Here is an 18,910-nt window from a genome sequence, read left to right as displayed (position 1 = left end):
TGCAAATTGTAGTTGCTAGGAGAGAAATATCTGCTCCCAGAAAGTGCAACAGAATTTTTAAAAAATAGGTTGTACCTATGTTTTTTCATCATATAAGGAAAAAAATCCCTATGTATCAACACCGACCATAATATCAGAGGCTTACATAAGTGTATATTGATTTCTTATCTTTGCTATTTTGGGGACTCTTAAACAGCATTCCTACTGACTTTTGCATGGAATAATTATTCAAAGACTAAGAGGATCAGATCCTTTGCTTTTTCCTGCTAGCTGACTAACTTCCCAGAGTGTACTCAAGGAAAAGTTTAAACTGACTTCAGATCTCAAGCACGAGCATTGACTTGGTGTCGCTTTCAACTGCCACAGTATCACCAGTACAATCACACATGGCAAACACAGCACCAAATAGTGTTGTTATCTCTAGAGATTTGATGTTAAATAGACAGTATCCAATATGCTTATGAACAAACAAGTTGCTTTGTTAAGATCTGTCAACATAACTGAGCAGCTCCGAACACTGTGAAGATGGCAGGCATATGGTATGAACATAGCCATGTTACAGTACATACGCTAGAAGCATGTAGGAAATCTAGCTCTGGCAAACCTATCATGCTTGAGGCTTTCATGTTAAAGGAACGGGGTTTGAAATGATTACAGGAAACCATCAGTGTGAAAAATTAACAAGTAGATAGGTAAATGAGGTAATTTATCTCCTTAGGAAGGAATTTACTTACTCAGTAGAGCTAAACAACTGAGAGCTGCAGCTTGTAATTTTGCATTGTCAGGATATGTTTTAACAGCCTTCACAATGACTTCTGGAACCTTATGTAATACGAGGATATTGAAAAAATTTCCTAAAGATAAATATTAAATGAATATTAACAAGTATCTAGAGCTTTACATGCATTTAACACTAATTTTTCAGCACACAATGCACAAACTTTGTCTGTAGCAAACACAGATTTCTTATTACAGGACGTGACACAACATTTTATTTGTGGAAAGAAGAGGTCAAGGATAAAACCAGTTGGGGTTTAGCTTCTTTGTGTTTTTTTACAAAAGACTGAGGTTCATGCAAAATAAAGTGAACACTGTCTTCAAAATAGGAAAAATACAGTCAGTGTATCACTTGCAGACTTCCTGTCAGGAAGCAAATGCAGTCCTGGTCTTGAATTCCTGCAATGATTTGATTTATCCTATCAAGCGATTTAACCCTGTTTTGTCCTCTGGGTTTGCCCTCCTCATTAAATAGATCAAGGACAGCATTATAAATACAGAATACATGAATGCTGGGAGAGTAGAAAGAATGATCTTCTGATGATAAATATCTTTAAAGCATAACATTTATCACTGGATGCACAATATTTGATATTACAGGATAAATATAAGGAATTCTGCAAACAGCAAGCAAACTAAAATAACTTTCTTTTTTTTGTAAACACAAGTATTATGCATAAAATAATTGAGCAACACTCATTTTATAAAATACAGTTTGATATTCAATTTTGTTTAATTCTTGATTAGTAAAAATGAGCCTCACACAGATGCTCATGTATGAAAGCATCAACACAAAAGGGCAAACTGAAATCTCTGTCAATTTTTTCTCAAACCCTTCAGGTAAGGTCTCCTATACTTGAGCATTAAAAATACAATTACATACAGAAGAAAAGCTAACCTAATTGCTTTCCCTTAGTTCTGGTCCTTAGCCCTATAGCTGATGACTACCATCAAACTGGTGTGTGGTACAAACTCAGCCATGTTTGTATCTCCCAGTGATTTCTCACTGGGATATATGCACCTCTCCCGGTGTTTCATGATTGAATTCAGTTAGACCAAGTTAACAGAATGCTTAAGAACAGGCTTAAAGGCAAGTCCTTTCCAGAATTGTCATTCTAAAACTCTGGCCTTAACACCTATTACAAATGCAACTGGAAATGGTACTTTTCTTCCTGTAGCAGTGTGGTCATGTTATATCAGCATTGCTGCTTCTCGTCACATTTTAGTGGCAATAGTATGTGAAAATACGTCACCTGCCTCGCAGAAATTAACAATCTCAGGCTGTGTGATCACTCATTTTGTTGGACTTGTGGCTGGCCAAACAGGTATTAGTCAGCTAAAACTATAATGATAGTCAAATCTAGGGCAGACATTACCAGATTAGCAAGGATACATGATGGCAATTTTGGAAGCCAGTAGATGCTGACTTCATGATTTCACTAGCAGTTAACATGGGGTTAGGAAGATGGTGTCCATCAGAGTAATTTGGGAAGCCACGTTGCCAGTATGGAAATCTTCTAGAGTATTTCTAGGAGCACCTGGCAATTTCGTATCTGTTTTCCTAACTGTGTGGGTGCTGTGGACATCTCTTCCCACACCACTCCGGAACTGGCTGCTTATCAAGATGATAGACACACCTATTCTGCTGAAAGAAAGATGCTGCAGCTGCTTCACTTCCACTATCACTTGTTGGTCAGCACACACATATGATAAATGTGTGACTGAAACCAAGCTGGTTATGCTCGTGACAAGATCAAGGCATGTCAATAGAGCTGCTGTGTCCCCACAAGTGCTTAGATTCCCTGCCTAATCTTTAGTTAGCTTTGCACAGGAAACCATTCAAGGACAACATCATCCCTTGCCAAAACGCTGCAAATACCACCTCAGCATCCAAAGTATTTTATTGACATTTTTATTTGGCTTTCTGAAGGTCTTGGCTGCACTAAAGTTTGATCTGTATTTATTTTCTACAATATCTGTGTGAAGAAGTGGAAACAGATGGTGAAAGGATGGGACTGACTTAAAGGGAATCCTGCACTGGTACCAACATCTGCAGTAGCTTCAGGCGACCACCTGCAACAACTGAGAAGTCTAATTATGAGACAGATCTTGATTGAATCTCTGATTAAGAACCTGATACAATGTGGGTTGCTTGGGCAGCTAATCACAGTCTTTTTATATGCAGCAGAGGAAAAAAAAATCTATTTATTTTTATTTGAACTTCTTATTTCATGGTCCTTGACAATGGCTCAGATCAGCTTATCATAATGGCAAGAGAGAGCACAGAGCTGCTAAGAGGCATGACAAATTCCTTTTTGACATTGCCGTTATTTCTCTTTATGTGACACTAGCCCATGTAAGCCCAGACAACCAAAGTGCTTCTGCCCAAGTCAAGAGAAGTCCAGGAACCAGTGGTTCTTTCACTGCTGCAGCATAAGGGGTCCCAAGGCAGGCACCACAGGAATGCAGGATAATTCTCTGAAGGCTGCAGGGAGGAAAATCAGAGTCTTGGAGAACATGACGTAATCTAGTTTCTTGCAAATTCAGCACTGTCACTTCAAAGAACAAATCTAGAAGGAATTTTCTTCTTTTCTATAGAAACTCCATATTGACCATGGTCAGTGTTAGCACAGTATGTTTACACTATTAGAGATACAGAGCTACACACCAACCTGAGGATTAACTGAATAGTAGTTCCCTTGTTGCCTGTAACATTTGCTGTCAGTTAACTCCAAATCTCACAGAGTCAGAGCTGTCAAAACTGACTAAAAACAACTTTGCGAACTTACCCAATGTAAGTTTATGCAACAAACAGCAACTCACTTCCTGAACTGTTTCACTACTGGGGAAACTTTTCATCATTTCCACTATAACTTGGTAGCAGCGAACATTTCCAGACATGAGCACTTCAACATTGCTGGCTGAATAAAGAAACAGAAACAAAAATCACTTATTCAGAACAAAAACCCCCAAAGTTGGTTGGATTCTAATTGAAACTTTATTTAAATACATTTATTTAGAAATTTAGGCCCATGTTTCAGATACAAAGGACTACCAACACTTGGAAAGAATTCATTAGGTGCAGAGTCCATATTAACACTTATGCATTTGTCCATTCTGTATCTGGCCATGCAACAGAAACCTCCTCACAAACTATTCTTACATAACATTTTCTTTAAAGCTAACAAATTCTTAATATATGTACCAATTTTATGAATGGTGTTTATAAAAGAATTGTGATCAGGTAAATATTTTACTGTATTTCAGTAATATTCCCAGGGACATACAATTAAGAAACATATTAGAATTATTTTTTCTTTCCTAGTAAATATCATATTTGATTTAACCATGTTTTTCTAAGTTTTCCTTCTTTTATAGGAGGCAAGTTCTTCTTTTAATTTAAATTAGTTCTAACACATGTCTAATGTGTACTGAGGGTTCAGAAATATTTTGAAGTTCATTGCAAATTCAGTATTTCACAGAATCACAGAATGGCTGAGGTTGGAAAGGACCTCTGTTGGTCATCTGGTCCAATACCCCTGCTCAAGCAGGGCCAGCTACAGCAGGTGGCCCAGGACCATGCCTGACAGCTTCTGAGTATCTCCAGTGTTTGAGACTACACAGCCCCTTCAAGCAACTTGTGCCAGTGTTTGGTCAGCCTCATTTTCTTGCATGTATTGTGTGTCACAGACCAGGAGTATGAATGCTGGCAAAAGTAGCTTAGCTGTGCAAACTATCTCAGTTTTTCTGACTATTTTTAATTTCTTGTATCAGAAATGAGAGTGTTAATCCCAAAATAAATACCTACTTTAGAGAAGGTCTTTGTCATGCCTTTCTCTTGTTATGCTTTGTAAAAGTATTTACTATTATAAAATGCACTTAAAATCCAGTATCCTCCCTCTTAGAAAATGACGATAACTTCTGGGCTAGGGTAAACTTCTTTCTGGCTCAAAGAATATTTTAACTTTTTAAACACAAACTGGAATAGCAAGAAGTTTGAGAAACTGAAAATAAATATCTTGGCATCTGATGAAATGTGGGACATTCCAGATCAGTTCTTGTTTTGTGGCATACAAGAGACCAGTATGGTTCCCTTAGAGCCAGAGAGGGTGTATGAGCAAGGCTTTGTGAAGAATCATGCCTGCAGGAGTACATTATGTACCTCATGGAAGACATGGAGAGCAGGACCCTGTTCAATGCTTGCCAAAACTGTGACTATCAACAGGATACTGACAAGTACTGTCTCTGTGTTAACAAGATCAAATTTCTATCGACAAATCAACACAAATCATCATGCACATTTCTCAGGACCTGACTTTGCCCACAACAGGGACTGCTGTTACCAGAAGACAAGACATAATGAAGACAGTTCATTCCAGTCTTACTGCACAACACTTGAGGACACTGCAAGACTCTATACTGTGTGCAGAGCTATCAACGCTTCACACTGCAGCCACCAAGGAACGATCAGAGGCAGGTTTCTGAACCTAGATAGACCAGGCCATTGGATTTGCATGGGCAATTTCCCCCTTGTGAAACAGCCTAAGCCAACAGTGTTCTTTACCTGCTACCGAAACTCACTGAACATTTATTCAGTCAATAAATATATCTTACTTTTCAACCATTAAAAAAAAGACAAGGTAGGGTCTTGAACTTTGACTTCTACAACCATGAAAAGCATCTCCATTACCACTGACTCCGAGCAGAAGAAAGTCTCTTTCTCTTCTTTATGAGAGATTTCAGCTTTATCAGAATGGCTGAATATGAGAATTTCCCACAAAAAATTACAAATCAGCATTTTTCAAAGAAAACAGACAAGTGGCAACTCCCAGTTCTCACTGGTTCTCACTTAAAATTACTCACAATTTACTGCAAACTGAAGTGAGCTGATGCAAGCTGTGAGATTAGGAACTGAAAGCAACTTCCAATAATGCACTTACGTGGACCAGCTAAGGAATGTAATGAATAAAGTGCAGGAAGAATCACCTCTTCTTTCTCTGGAAACTCTTTAAATACTTTCATTATGATCATATGATCTTTGCTTTCAACAAATTCAGTCAACTGCTCTTCTGGAACTAAATTGAAAAGCAAAAAAAGCAATAGTATGTTTTGAGGAAATAATTCTTATATTGACACGATATGAGAAAAACAGTTGTTTTTAAGGAATTTCCTTATATTTACTCTAATGTTTCATAGAAGTAAGGTACTCTCCACACATATAACCTTCCACAGTTATCACTCCTTTTACTAAACCAAGGCCTTTTTCTAGCCCACACTTTATGTGACTGAATTCTGACTTTTAAATGCTTCCCTGGTAACCAGTATTTAATAAAAAGTCTTTTGGTCTTTTTCACAGAACAAACTGCAGACATTCCTCATCAAGACACCACTTCAATGAAGAAAAGACTGAGCATACAGTAAAAACATTTTGATGGATTGTCACTTTGCATGCTCCATGATTTTATGTCACTTCTCAACAGCTTTTGATAATGGAGTTCTTTCTATAAAGACTACAGCCATGCTTTAATAATATCTTACCTTTGCTGTAATAATGGCTTATGCTTTTTCCATCCCTGATGCCTATCATTTGTGCTGACATAATCATGTGGCTGTGCCATGAACCAGATAAGCAAACTGATCCAGGCTGACAAAGAATGACACTTAAAATTTTGTAAGCAGAATCATTTTCTAAATCTGGTTCAAGCTAAGGCCAGGCAAATATTCACATTACAATAACTGACAAGGCAGATCAGAAGCAGGAAAATAACAATCAGGGGCAGCCTGGGAACTTGTTAGTACTTTAGTAGCGCCATCAAGAAGATGGTATGAAGGTCTGTACCTGAAGCGGTCTGTAGATGTGTAAAAATCAGACATTTGCAAAAAGCATGCACAGAAAATCTCAGAAGCTCAGACTTCTGTGGAGACTGAAGAGAAAATTCATCAAGACGAAAGTATTTAGGGACAGTGGAAGAGATGAAGAAACACAGAAGAGAGTTCCAGGCACACTCTTGTAGGAGGAAGACTTAAAAAAAAAGCAACATAAAATGGTGCCATGAAGAAAAAATCTGACAAACTGGACATTATATTTGAAGCAAAAGAGTACAGTGGACTTGACAGAAGTAGTAGTCTTTCTCAACATTTATTTTGAAGTGAGAAACTCAATGCAAAGCAATGCTACAATAATGGGATTTCTGGTCATTATACATGCAGTTCCTGAAAATTTTGCAGAAATTCATTACATGGTGACTTCATTTCTCAGAAGAAACACAGGAGTATCATACAGATACATACTCATCTTTCAGCATTGACAGCATCACAAGCAGAAATCTTTAGAAACATGTTTTCTAAAGAGTAAATATGTTTGCTTTATTTTAGAATTTGCCAATCATTAAATAAACAACCCTGCTTTTTGAGAATGAAAAATCAAATGTCCCTAGTCTTTGTTCCAGTGTTACTTAAATAAAATCCCATATTTTCAGTTAACTGCAGTCAGAAATGAAGACATATTTTGATGTTTTTTAAATCCATGACCATTGCTCTAATTTAGCAAATTTGTGATGTTGCTTGTAAAATCTGTTTTGTGCTAACTCATTCAAAGAAGAGACACAATACACAAACCACAATTTGGAACGCAAGAATTAATTTATTGCAGTTAAATAAACATCTGCAGTCTCCTCCCAATCTGTAAATTTTTTTAACTTAATAAACTACAAGACATAAATACCTTTCTCAAAAAGTCTGTGTAATGCTTTACATCCATGTTGTTGGATTTCTTCATTTTTAGGGAAGGTGTGCATGGCATTAAACACCAAGGAAAACACATCCACTTCTTCCTCCAAGAGCAGGAAAGCAATTACATCTGAACAGCAGAAGAGATTGCATGTTGCACTTACTTCTCAACAGTTTTATTGAAGCATTGTACTTAACCATTAAAATCCCAAATTCTTTAATCCTGTCCTTAGAATTTACTCTGATGGCTCAAATCCAAGTTTTTATGTAACACATGAAGATCTCATCTCTTATGGTAGTACTGTAAAACAAAACAGATATTCTAAAACATCACTGCCAAAAGACTATTTTCCTTCTTCACTCTTGCACCCACCTTGGTCTGATTTCTCAGTGAGCCAGCTCAACTCAATAAACTTGTAGAAAATTAACCCATCAGAAAACCCTTTTTGCAGACATAGCAAGATGAAAAGTTTCACTGGGAAGAAAGGTCAGAGGAAGAAAGAGGGCAGGACTACACTGCCTGAGGAAAGCAAGAGGGAATTGGAAATGTACTTGTCAGCTACAGTAAAAAGGTTATTGAACAGGTTCAAGAGATAATTGATCTTATAACCTAGACGAACTATTAACGTGAATCCTCTGAAGGTGCCTGTCGCACTCTACTGCCTACAGTAGAAGACTGGACAACTGGATTATCTTTAACTAGCTAAGTTCAAGTCCAATCCTTAGCTTGTAAATTAGGCTGATTCCAAAGCCTGTTAAAATCAATGGAAATGTTCCTATTCTAACAACAGTTGGTGCTAATATTATATGCTAGCTCAGATAAAACTAGCAGAAGGTTCTCTCTCTAATTTCAACAGATCAAGAATCTCAGCACCATGAAAAAAGTCTTCAGTACCTGATAAGATTAAGACTCTGCAGACCAGAAAACCACAAATGTCAGAGATGATTTGTTGCTTTCAAAAGTATTAACCAGTACTAAAGGAATCAAGTCAGAACATCATCAAATTTATGCTTTGTTAAGAAATAATAAGTACTTATTTTATTTAACTACTTTACAGTAATTATTTGTGTCTATGCTAATAACAAATTGGCAAAATTCATCAGTCATGTTCTTCACAGTCATGCAATTTGGAGAATCCATTCTACCTGGGTAAAAAAACCGCAAAACTACTCATTATTTTGTATATAAGTACAAATGACAAATGACTTAATGGAGTAAAACAGAAAAATTAGGCCTAACGTGTACAGGCACACACTTTATACCACAGTTCTGTGTTTTAAAGGCTTAGATAAAGTAGGAAAGTAAAACACACAATACCTGACATGAGGAGTAGATTTAATGCTTTCAGTCCTACCACTGAGAGATTTACATTTCCTTTGTGGACTGTAAGCATTTTAAGAATCTGCCTAAAAATAAAATGGAAAAAAAAGGAGTTATGGCTAAGAAATACTAATATATACAAAGTTTTATCAGATGTTTACTTGAAAAACAAAAATGCTTACAGAAATTAGCAAAAGGCTAAAAAAATCACTGATTCATTTTAAAAAACCCACAACTTATTTCAGTTTATGTTTTTTTTCAAGTCAGTAATGAAAGGACATTGACGTTTTACCTCTTTTTCATACTTAATGAAAATAACGGTGTACAATTTCCCAATTGTACTTTGATTTTCAATTAATTACATACATTAATTCTACAGAGGACATCTGATTCTGGATGGGGTTGCTCTACAGAAAGCAGGACTGTGGAGTGCAGCAAACTGGGGACAGTATGGCATTGTTCTGTCTGTTTCACGAGATAAGTTACAGTGAATGATCAAGGGTTTGCTAGAACAGAAGCAGCAGTTTTCCAGCTAAAGAACTTGAAAAGCATCTTGAAGAATATTACTCTAAGTTTCCACTATGTAACATTTATGTGATGCTGGACAAGCCACTAAAAATAAACAGTTCAGAGACTACCAACTTTATGCTCCTTACTTTCTGGGTGGCTCAACCTGAGAACCAGCGATACTGACCTCTAAAATGCTGTGTCAGAGTCAATCAAAACTGAATATTCAAACACAGAGAGAAACAAACAATGCTAAGTACTCTGAAAAATCCAGTGCATGTAGCAAGCTAGGCACCCAAAAATCAGTTGATTGTTTTAACCTATTTTTCTCAAACTACTATCTGTAAAATCACAAATCCCTAACACCTTCCCAGTAACAAAGATTTTAAAAGCTCTAGACAATACTGATGAACACTAAGAAAAGCAAGGAAGAAAATGAGTAGATGAATAGGACAGTTTTCACAGAAGGTATCACTAACGTACAGTAAATAAGCCAGTGGGCTACATGTTGAATGACACTGATGACAGAAAATTGATTTTGGACTGAATGAAGCAAAAGGGTGGAGGGATGGCAGATTGTGTTATTAAAAACTAAATAAAAATATATAGGCTCACACAAAAAAACCTCAGCAACACTTTAGTAGATATTTTTCACCTGCCTTGAAGGGTAAAAAGTAGCACTTAAAAGTTTCATCCAAGTTTCATTCCCCAGCTCTAGCAATGATGTTGTTTAGCTTTTGTAAGACAGAATGAATTTATCACTTGTTTATTTCTTTTTCTTTCATATTATGATGTTGCTAGTTTCTCTTTCCTTCGTTGGAGCACTGGCATCTTAGGTATGATGATCAACATACACATAAGCAGCAAAGTCTGATGGGAGATATAATATCCTTTTGCAAGACAGGAAATTCTAACAGTATGTGGCCTTTCAGTCCTGAGGCAAATTCTTGTCCCAGCATATAGCCCACGTGTATGGACTAAAACGTAGAGTGGTGAATCAAGGAAAACATAATGCTGCTCTAATCAAGCTGGTAGAGAAACTAAATAGGCATCCTTAAAGCTGCTTTAACCTCACAATCAAGGTGTTCCAGTCTTAAATATTCCTAATGCATTCTATTGTGTGATTGTAGGTATGTGTGCACATGCATTCATAGGTAGAAACTGTCCTCTTTGCTCAAGAAGAAATTGTGGCCTAGATTTATTCCTCACACCTTGCATGGATTGAAAATCCCACTGAGTTATCAAACACTCTGTAGCCATTAAGCATCTCTCCCTTGTATACTCATGATTCGTCCTGTAGGGAAGGAAAGCTGCTTTGGGAAGAGGGCTTTTTATAGAGGCTCATCTGTTTCAGGCAAGTCCTGATACATCAAGACCTGAGCTGGCTCATTACACTGCAGGGTAAAATAATTACACAGTAAAGCATGTCAAATACAAGGAGAAAATTCCCTGCATTTACTCTCCAATTTCAAGCATAATCAAGAGTGAGGATGTAAAATATTCTAAATCTTATCTACTGTAAGAGTTCAACGTAAGAGATTACAAAACATGTTGCAAAACCTCTTGAAGTTTGTAGAAAACATGCAAACACATTGAAGGAATTTCCTCCTTTTCTCCTCACAGTGACAGTGACTAATTTTTTATCACACTGTCTGTCAAGAACACCTAAATCAACACCAAACTATCATTTGTAAACATGACTGTAATGTGGTCAAGTTGGCTCATGGCTGAGAGACAAGAAACAAAGGCTCTTCTAGCTTATGATTTTTTTTCTTCTAAAATAGTTACACACATCAAAGTGAAAATCTCTTGCAAAAAAAAAAAAAAATGACCTTTTCTTCTCTACAATAATTATTTCCTTCCTTGCTGCAAACAGTGTGTAGTCAGCACTGCCCTGCTGTACTGCAGAACTAGTCCAATACACCTACAAGGAGCCCAAGACACAATTTAGCTGGCTTGTTCTGCCTTTGGCACTGATAAAAACGTTTGATCTGCTCCCCGACTCAGAATAAATTTCTCTATAGCAAGGAAAACTGCCAAAGATGTCACACAGGGATACACAGTTGGCTAAAATCTTGGTAGTGGGAAGAGATCATGTTCAGTAATGTTATCATCAGATCTTTATTGAAAGAATGCTTTGTTCAATTGCTCACACTGTGCAGGCTCTGAGGTGGTTATGGGGAAGATCAGCCCCAAAGAGTAATTTTTCTGCAATCCAAGAACGAACAGCAGTATCTCTAGCTCTCAGAATAAGTCTCAGTCAACTAACAAGCCTTTAAGCTGCCAAAGAAATTGTAACTAGCTTGTACGGCTCCAGCTCAGTTATTCCTTGCTTAGGAAATGCAATCAAAATCACTTTTGACAACAAAAATTGCCAACACTTCTTCCAAGGGAGCTTATTGCCTTACTGACCATGTACTCTGGCCACTGTAAAACAAACAAATAAATAAAACCCTGCAAAACCAAACTGCAGCTTCATGCAAATGACCTTACAACCTTTCTAAGGGTATGGTGAAGACTGTAAAGGTAGAGGCAGACTCGCTTGGGGAGTTACAAGGCTGTAGATTCTTGCTGTCATTACCAGCCTGTAATGAAGCAATCTGTCCAAATGCAAGAACACCAAACAAGCCTTTCTCCCCGGTTTTTGTTCTAAATACATTTACAACTAGCATTTCTGCTGTGGAATGACTACAGAGCTAACCTATGTGGGTTTTCATTCCATCTGAACCCAGCCATCCAGAATCCAGTTGCTTAAGCTCCCTCAAGAGTTAATGAATGAAGATGAGTAAGTACAAACTACAATCGCTTTAGCATAACTGAAAAGATGGAATGAATCACGCTCTCTGAATTGCACCCACTGACTTCACAGGTAGTTGAGGAGACAAGTTGAGTTAGGGAATATTTAGACAACTAAGATTAGGTGTGACAAATAAACCTCTTGATTTGCACCTCTTTAGGCTTATGGATATAATTGATGACATCCGGAAAGAACACACACATACAACCATCCAGGTAATACTGCATCTATTTATTAAAATAGAAAACCTTCATAAACACAGAATCCCAGTATCACTGGGACGGGGGCAACTGGAGGTCTCTTATTTCAACTCCCCTGCTCAAAGCAGGGTCAGCTACAGCTAATGGCTCAGAGACATGTCCAGTCAGGTCCTGAATATCTCTAAGGCTTGAGACTTCACAACCTCTCTGGGTAATTTGTTCCAGTGTATGATCAACCTCACAATAACAACTATATATGTGTGTATATAGATATATATATATAGATAGATAGATATTTAAGTATGCTCAGTTTCTTTTAATGCTTAAGTGGAATTTCTTATATTTTGATTTGTGCCCGTTACTTCTGATCTTCTTACTGGGCACTGAGAAGAGCTTGGCTCAGTCTCCTTTACTTTCTCCATCATACACACAGATAAGCTCCTTGCTTGTGCAAATCTCCCATTTTGAAGGCTGAAGAAACCCACAAAAATCTTCAACCATTTAGAAGTTGATGTAATAATTTTATATAAACTTATTTCATTGCATATATACACTGCCATGATAACCAAGCATTCCAGAAGACTCTTTGCATACAAAATACTTACTGGTGAACACCCAGTACTTCCCAGTCCTTCCCAACATCCTTAGGAGCTATGTTCTGTAGAGTACTTGGACAGATTTCTATTAACTTACAAAGAAGTGACCAACCCATCTGTAAAACAAAAATGTAGTTATTGTAGAAGAGATATTCTGTTTGGAACATTCTAATAATCTTGGCTTTTGGAAGATGCATGTTCTGATGGATGTTTAGTTATCTCACTAAATCAACAAGGGAAAATTAACACAATAAATATGCTAGTGACTGTAAATGCATTGCTCCTAGAACACACCGATCTCAACGTGCTTCAGCGCTGCCTGAGGATAAAGAGGACACAGTTGAAAGAGACATTAACAGAGAGGAAAGTGTGACGTGATCACATGTCATCGTGGGCCAGAGAAGACCACTACACTATTACAGGTAGTCCAGCTTTACTGAAGAATCATAGAATGGTAGGGGTTGGAAGGGACCTTTAGAGATCATCTAGTCCAACTCCCCTGCAGAAGCAGGGTCACCTAGATCAGGCCGCATAGGAACATGTCCAGGCGGGTGTTGAAGACCTCCAAGGAAGGAGACTCCACAACCCCTCTGGGCAGCCTGTGCCAGGGCTCCCTCACCTTCACAGTGAAATAGTTTTTTCTTATGTTTAAGTGGAACTTTTTGTGTTTCATTTACTGTAAATTATAAGGGGAAAGGATAAGTTTTCAAAGGTGTCCAGTGTTTTGAGGATGAAATACCTAAACAATACTATATTTTCTATATTCTCAGCATCAATCATCAGTACTGTGTGCTTCCAAAAAGTAATGAAGGCAGCAAAAGTTTTGAGATCATAAGGGAAAAAGATGAACTAAACCAAATACATTTGTTCTTAGTAACTACCTGCTCTATTCTACACAGCTTCTATGACTTTCAAACATCTCTAAATAATGCCAAAATTGAAAACTGTTCCTCTTTGGTCTCAGATATTGAAGAAATCTGCTCTCTTATGAATGCCTGTGGGCTGACATGATTGCATAGACTTTGAATTGTGAGGATGCAATACACAAAATCTGTACAAAGGATTAACTGAGGAGCAAGAAAACTCTGCTGTAGTGAAAGAGACGAGAACTGAGAAATTTCAAAAGTCAAGATGAAGTACATTTTACAAAAAGGAATTTCCTTGGACATATAAATAAAATTTAAAAAGTGGAAGTAGGCCTGGGTGCTTTAAGAATAGGGTCAAGACAGAAGATAACTTAAGTATGGCTCAAAATTTATGTGGAACTGGATCAGCTGTCAGCAGGAGACATGTAAAGCAAAGGGGTGAGGACAGATAGACAGCAAGAGGAATGTGAACGGCTGCTTCCAAAGAGTTCATTGACAAAGATAATGGAAAGCACATAATCTCTAACTCTGCAGTCTGCAAGACTACAGACTTGAAATTCCAAGTTTGGTAGCACAGATACACCCATAGGAAAAGCATAATCTAGTCAGTTTTCATGACAGCTTTGTCAAGCATGAAAAAGGTGATGTAGCTCCCTGGGAACTGCAATTCTGATTTTGCCTTTCACATACTTGGTTGCATGGGCTATGTTCACACTCTCTCCAGTAGTTTCGTTTCTGCTTCAGTTCAGATTTGCAGGGCCAAATATTTTAAGCCAATTACAAACTTAACGTCTGCAGATTGAGCTTGACCACAAGTTGATTTCCATGTTCTTCATGAGCTGTGGCTTGCTCTACACGAGACTGCAAACCAACTACTGTAGACACTCAGGAACATTAGACTGGTCTCAGTAACTGAGCCCTGACTAAATATAAGAATAGTATTAGCATCCATCAGTCCTCCGCAAGGTGAGGATATGTCATTACATACTTTTCCATATTCCAAGCAAAACAGAGTTTATCAGTGACAACCAGGCACAAATTTCAAATCTGCACAGCAAAGACACTGTTGAGGTGACCATTAATTCAAATAGTGTGTGCTGTGAAGAAAAGATTTTATTTGAAAAGTTCATGCCATCCTAACTGGTCTTGCAAAATTTAGAACCTGAGGGAAACAAGCTTAATGACTTAAAATAATTCATTTGTGTATTAAAATTGTTTTTCATGAAATCCATTTTTCCATTAAAGATTTTTATTTGGATTACTGTGACTTCAAGCACTGACATTTATAAGAATTGTGGACCCAGAGAAAACCAATGGAAACATCTGACTTGCTGACATGTGGTCTATTTTACAATGTTAAAATCATAACCTTAGATAACAGAGAGATTATTATCTGTTTAATAATTATGTAAGAAAGCATGGGGGGTTTTAAATAACAGAAATCCTAAAGATTACAGGGAAATAAAAAAAAAGTAAACAAAGATATTCTTATAAACACTGAAACAGGTCCCTATTCACAGAAACAGTTGGTGGCAGCACTGAAACTCTTGTTATTTTTAAATCAGACCCTTTTCATTTCTAGCATGCAATGAATTTATATTACATTAGGTCACACCTTCAACATGTGACAATAAAGCTCTGCTGACTGCTCTTTACCCAAGTGTAAACATATTTTGCTCAAGAGTTTCTAAGCTGCTCCAACCCTTGTCAGTGCAACTGCAGAATGAAACTACTATATTTACAGAAAGACATCTATTTCACATTAAAGCATTACTGACTTTCCAGCCTAGGATCTTCCTACTTCTAAAGAAGCTTGCAGAGTTTATGCTTGTAGTCCAACTTGCACTGGTACTTCCAATTTTGGTCTACCTGTACAAGTCAGCAGAACAGCAGCCTAACATAATGTTTTGTAACCAGTTAAGGAAGGAAGGGAAAGAAAATCCTCACTTCAGATATGCCTCTTACTGTGTTTATTCTTGTGTGAGAGTCAATTTTTTTACAATGCTAAAAGCAGAAGTGCTTTATTAATCTGTTTATTCAATGAAAAGTCATTAGTAGTGTAAAGAGACTTGCACTGAAGTCAGGACTACATTACTAGAGTGCTGCCATACACACTGCCATACAGCCAGAACTGTGTATTCACAAACACTGTCAACAAATCACAGTGAACGAAGCAGTAAAACAGAGCACTACTAACATGCTGTGGATGTAAATACCTTAAGTGAACGCAAAGGAAGAGCTGGCTATGGCATTTAATGAGGGACAGGATTTCAGCATTGCACTGGTTACGCATTTCATACTTTAATACAACATAGAAATGCAAAGAGTTTCAAAACCTCTAAACTGAAACACTGTTCAACTGCAAATGCAGGCAGAGAGAAGATTAAAACTCATTTTTAAATTCTGTATTAAATCAGAGTGAGGTATTTTAACATGGTTAAAATTAAACAGTCACCGTCTTCCTTATGTGCTTCTGAGAGTCTGATGCTGTCATTTAAGACCTACTCCTTCTTGTGGTTTTCATATTTTTTACTTATTAACCTAAATTTCTGGGCAGTGGTTTTGTAAATTGTTTATATATACATAGTGTACTTTATCATGAAAATAAATGCTGATTCGTCCTTTTGTATTTCTTAATGACCTGACAATTGAATAGTAAAACAGAGCCTGCACAAATACTTAGCCTTTAAAGGAAACCTGAGATCACCAGGTTAATCACTACAATTTCATATTTTTAATTTTATGCTTTTGACCTCTACCCAAAGCCTACAAGATAAAAAAACTCAATCCACCCACTTAAAATGTACTATTATTTAAGAGGCATTTGTGTTATAATTTATGTTTTGCCTTCTAGTTGAGCTGAAAAAAAGTAAAAGAATGCCAAAAATATTGTAACCATATGAATGGGTTTAATGCAATTTTAAAAACCCCACGCAAGTGGGTTGCACAGAAATCTTCAGCTTATAAACATCCTTTAAGCATAATATAGTTACAAATTTAATATATGCCTGCCAGGAAGGAGCTGTTTCATATGACAAGTTTGGCAGCTGTACCATAAGGACAATATCAAATTGTGTAAGTGCCACACCTAATCTAAATGGGCCAATGCTAAGCTACATGCTCCACAAAGCAGAACCTTAAATTGCAGAATGTACTCTCATCGAAAAGATTTTTTTTACCCACTTAAAAAACCGGGCTAGTTCAACTCCCTAGGATGGGGCTACCTTCTTAAGTAGGAATTCATTTTTATAAAAGCATGCTTTTAGAAATTTTTAAAACCACGGCAGAATTTAATATTGACACATCGAAAACAGATTAAGTAGCATTATTGTTAACTCGGAAGCCTATGTCAAACAGTATTCGTGTTGCTGATTTTCTGCTTTTCCTTCTTTTGCCATATGAATAAAGACGGAACGAGCAGGATACTCAAACAGCTGCAACGCTTGTCCCTTTAAATCCCAGCGGGTACAGCGCCCTTTCAGACATCAACAGTACTTCATCAAGTGGTCCAGAAGAGACCGAGTTAAAAAGCAATACGCAAGGCGAGCGGCAACTTTTATTCCGGGGAAGAGCTGCGGCGCTTGGCGCAACCGAAGGAGCGAAGCGGTGCGGCGGGAACGCAGCCCCGGCCCCCCGCCCTCAGCCGGCCCCTCAACGCCGCGCCGCCCCTACCTGCTGCACGCCCGCCGCTCCCGGGTACAGGTCCACCACCAGTAGCAGAGGCACATGGACGTTTTTGCCGCTAAAGAGCCGGGGGGCTGCGGGGGGACAGAAACAGGCCGCGTTACCGACCGGCAGCGGGCGGGGCAGGGCAGGACAGGGCAGGGCGGCCGGCCCGCCCGCGCCTTACCGCTCTGCCGGGCCGCCAGCTCCAACAAGTCGCTCAGGGTCTGCACCAGCGTCTCCAGCCGCTTCCTCTCCTGGACGTTTTGGAGCCGGACGACCAGCTTTCTCAGGGCTTGTTCCTCTCGCACTGCCGCCGCCGTCTCCTCCTCCTCAGGGCCGGCGCTGGCCATGGCTGACCCGCTGCCCTCCGCAGCTGCGCTTCACCCCATGCGCCGGCCACCGCGGCCCTCGGGCACGAGGGCTGGGCGGCGCGGGCCCGTACTGTCGCCGCGCCGCGTTGCGCTGCCACAGCCGCCCGTCGCGATCGCGGGGCCGCCCAGCCGGCGTCACCCGGTACTTTCGAGCCGCCCTTCCCGCTGGCGCCTGCCCCTCCCGCCGCTCCGCTCAGCGCCGCTCCGGGGTCACAGCCGCGGCCACGGACCACCCCCGCGGGCGGGCGAGCAGCCGCCACACCATTGCCCCTAGGAGGCAGTGGCGTCACCCGCGCCAGGGCCCAGGGATTGACAACAGAGCTGTCCAATAGAGTCTCAGAACTGGAGCCTGGGTTCCGCCCCTGGGGCCGCTCTGTGAAATAAAAGGGTCCGGAGGTTAAGGACTTTTTAAAGCTGTTGTGGGAGAAACTAGATATAGATGTAGATATAGATAGCCCTTCTGGGAGGGGAGAGAAAGCAAGTGTAGTGGGTGTATGTGTCTTACGTGCAGTTCCCTGAGCAGGTGAGGTGCCTCCTTCCCTCAGATGGTGTTTGGGGCTGTCAGCTTTTCCCTGTATGCGGGGTGGGGGGAGGAGGTGGTGGTGGTGATATGCAGCTGTACTCTTAAGGCTATTGCGTGGCAGCTGAGATGAAGCTGTAGCCTGTCTTGCTTGGGGAGGCATGTGGTCTGTGCTCCTGAGTGCTTTAGCCTTGTGGCTGTCCATCTGTGGGTTTAAAACAAACCTTTTGTGGCCTTAGAAGTCAAACTTCCTTACAAGCCTTCCAGTGAGAGGTTCTTATTTAGAGATAAAAAAGTTCTCCTGGTTGTGTACATGCATTGCTTCTGGCAATGTTTCTGTTACTTCTGCTGTGTTTGTAGGAGACTAGTAATCACTTTTTAAAGTGATCTTTGATTTGAAAGCTAGTATCTGTAGAATATGTTACATAAAGGACTTGCATATACTTCTTACACGCGGAAGAATTAAGAGTCCAATTGAACTGGCCTTTTGTTAGACCAACATATTTTATGGTGGTAATATGGGTTTACTTGAGGCTTTTGCTTAGATTAGAATGTTTGGT

The 18,910-nt window shown here is 39.1% G+C and overlaps 1 protein-coding gene across 6 annotated transcripts in view; it reads right to left on the bottom strand.

The window, feature by feature from the left end:
• LRRK2 (leucine rich repeat kinase 2) overlaps positions 1-18,126 on the bottom strand; it is a 74,042-nt gene extending 55,916 nt beyond the window's left edge. For 5 of the 6 annotated variants that reach the window (XR_009820892.1, XR_009820890.1, XR_009820891.1 and 2 more), the window contains exons 1-8: positions 17,644-18,126; positions 17,466-17,551; positions 12,937-13,043; positions 8,825-8,913; positions 7,502-7,636; positions 5,718-5,852; positions 3,567-3,698; positions 735-854 (exon numbers count right to left, since the gene is read on the bottom strand). Coding sequence is in view for 3 of the 6 variants with exons in the window: in XM_062018689.1 (XP_061874673.1) it covers positions 735-854; positions 3,567-3,698; positions 5,718-5,852; positions 7,502-7,636; positions 8,825-8,913; positions 12,937-13,043; positions 17,466-17,551; positions 17,644-17,809 (970 nt within the window). In the remaining 3 variants the exon portion in view is untranslated. Of the gene's footprint in view, positions 1-734; positions 855-3,566; positions 3,699-5,717; positions 5,853-7,501; positions 7,637-8,824; positions 8,914-12,936; positions 13,044-17,465; positions 17,552-17,643 lie in introns of those variants that run through there. The other variant, XM_062018716.1, reaches the window with a different exon arrangement.
• Positions 18,127-18,910: the final 784 nt, after the last annotated feature.

This window comes from Colius striatus, chromosome 1 (genome assembly GCF_028858725.1).
Source record: "Colius striatus isolate bColStr4 chromosome 1, bColStr4.1.hap1, whole genome shotgun sequence".
NCBI lineage: Eukaryota > Metazoa > Chordata > Aves > Coliiformes > Coliidae > Colius > Colius striatus.
This window is presented reverse-complemented; position numbering and strand designations above follow the sequence as displayed.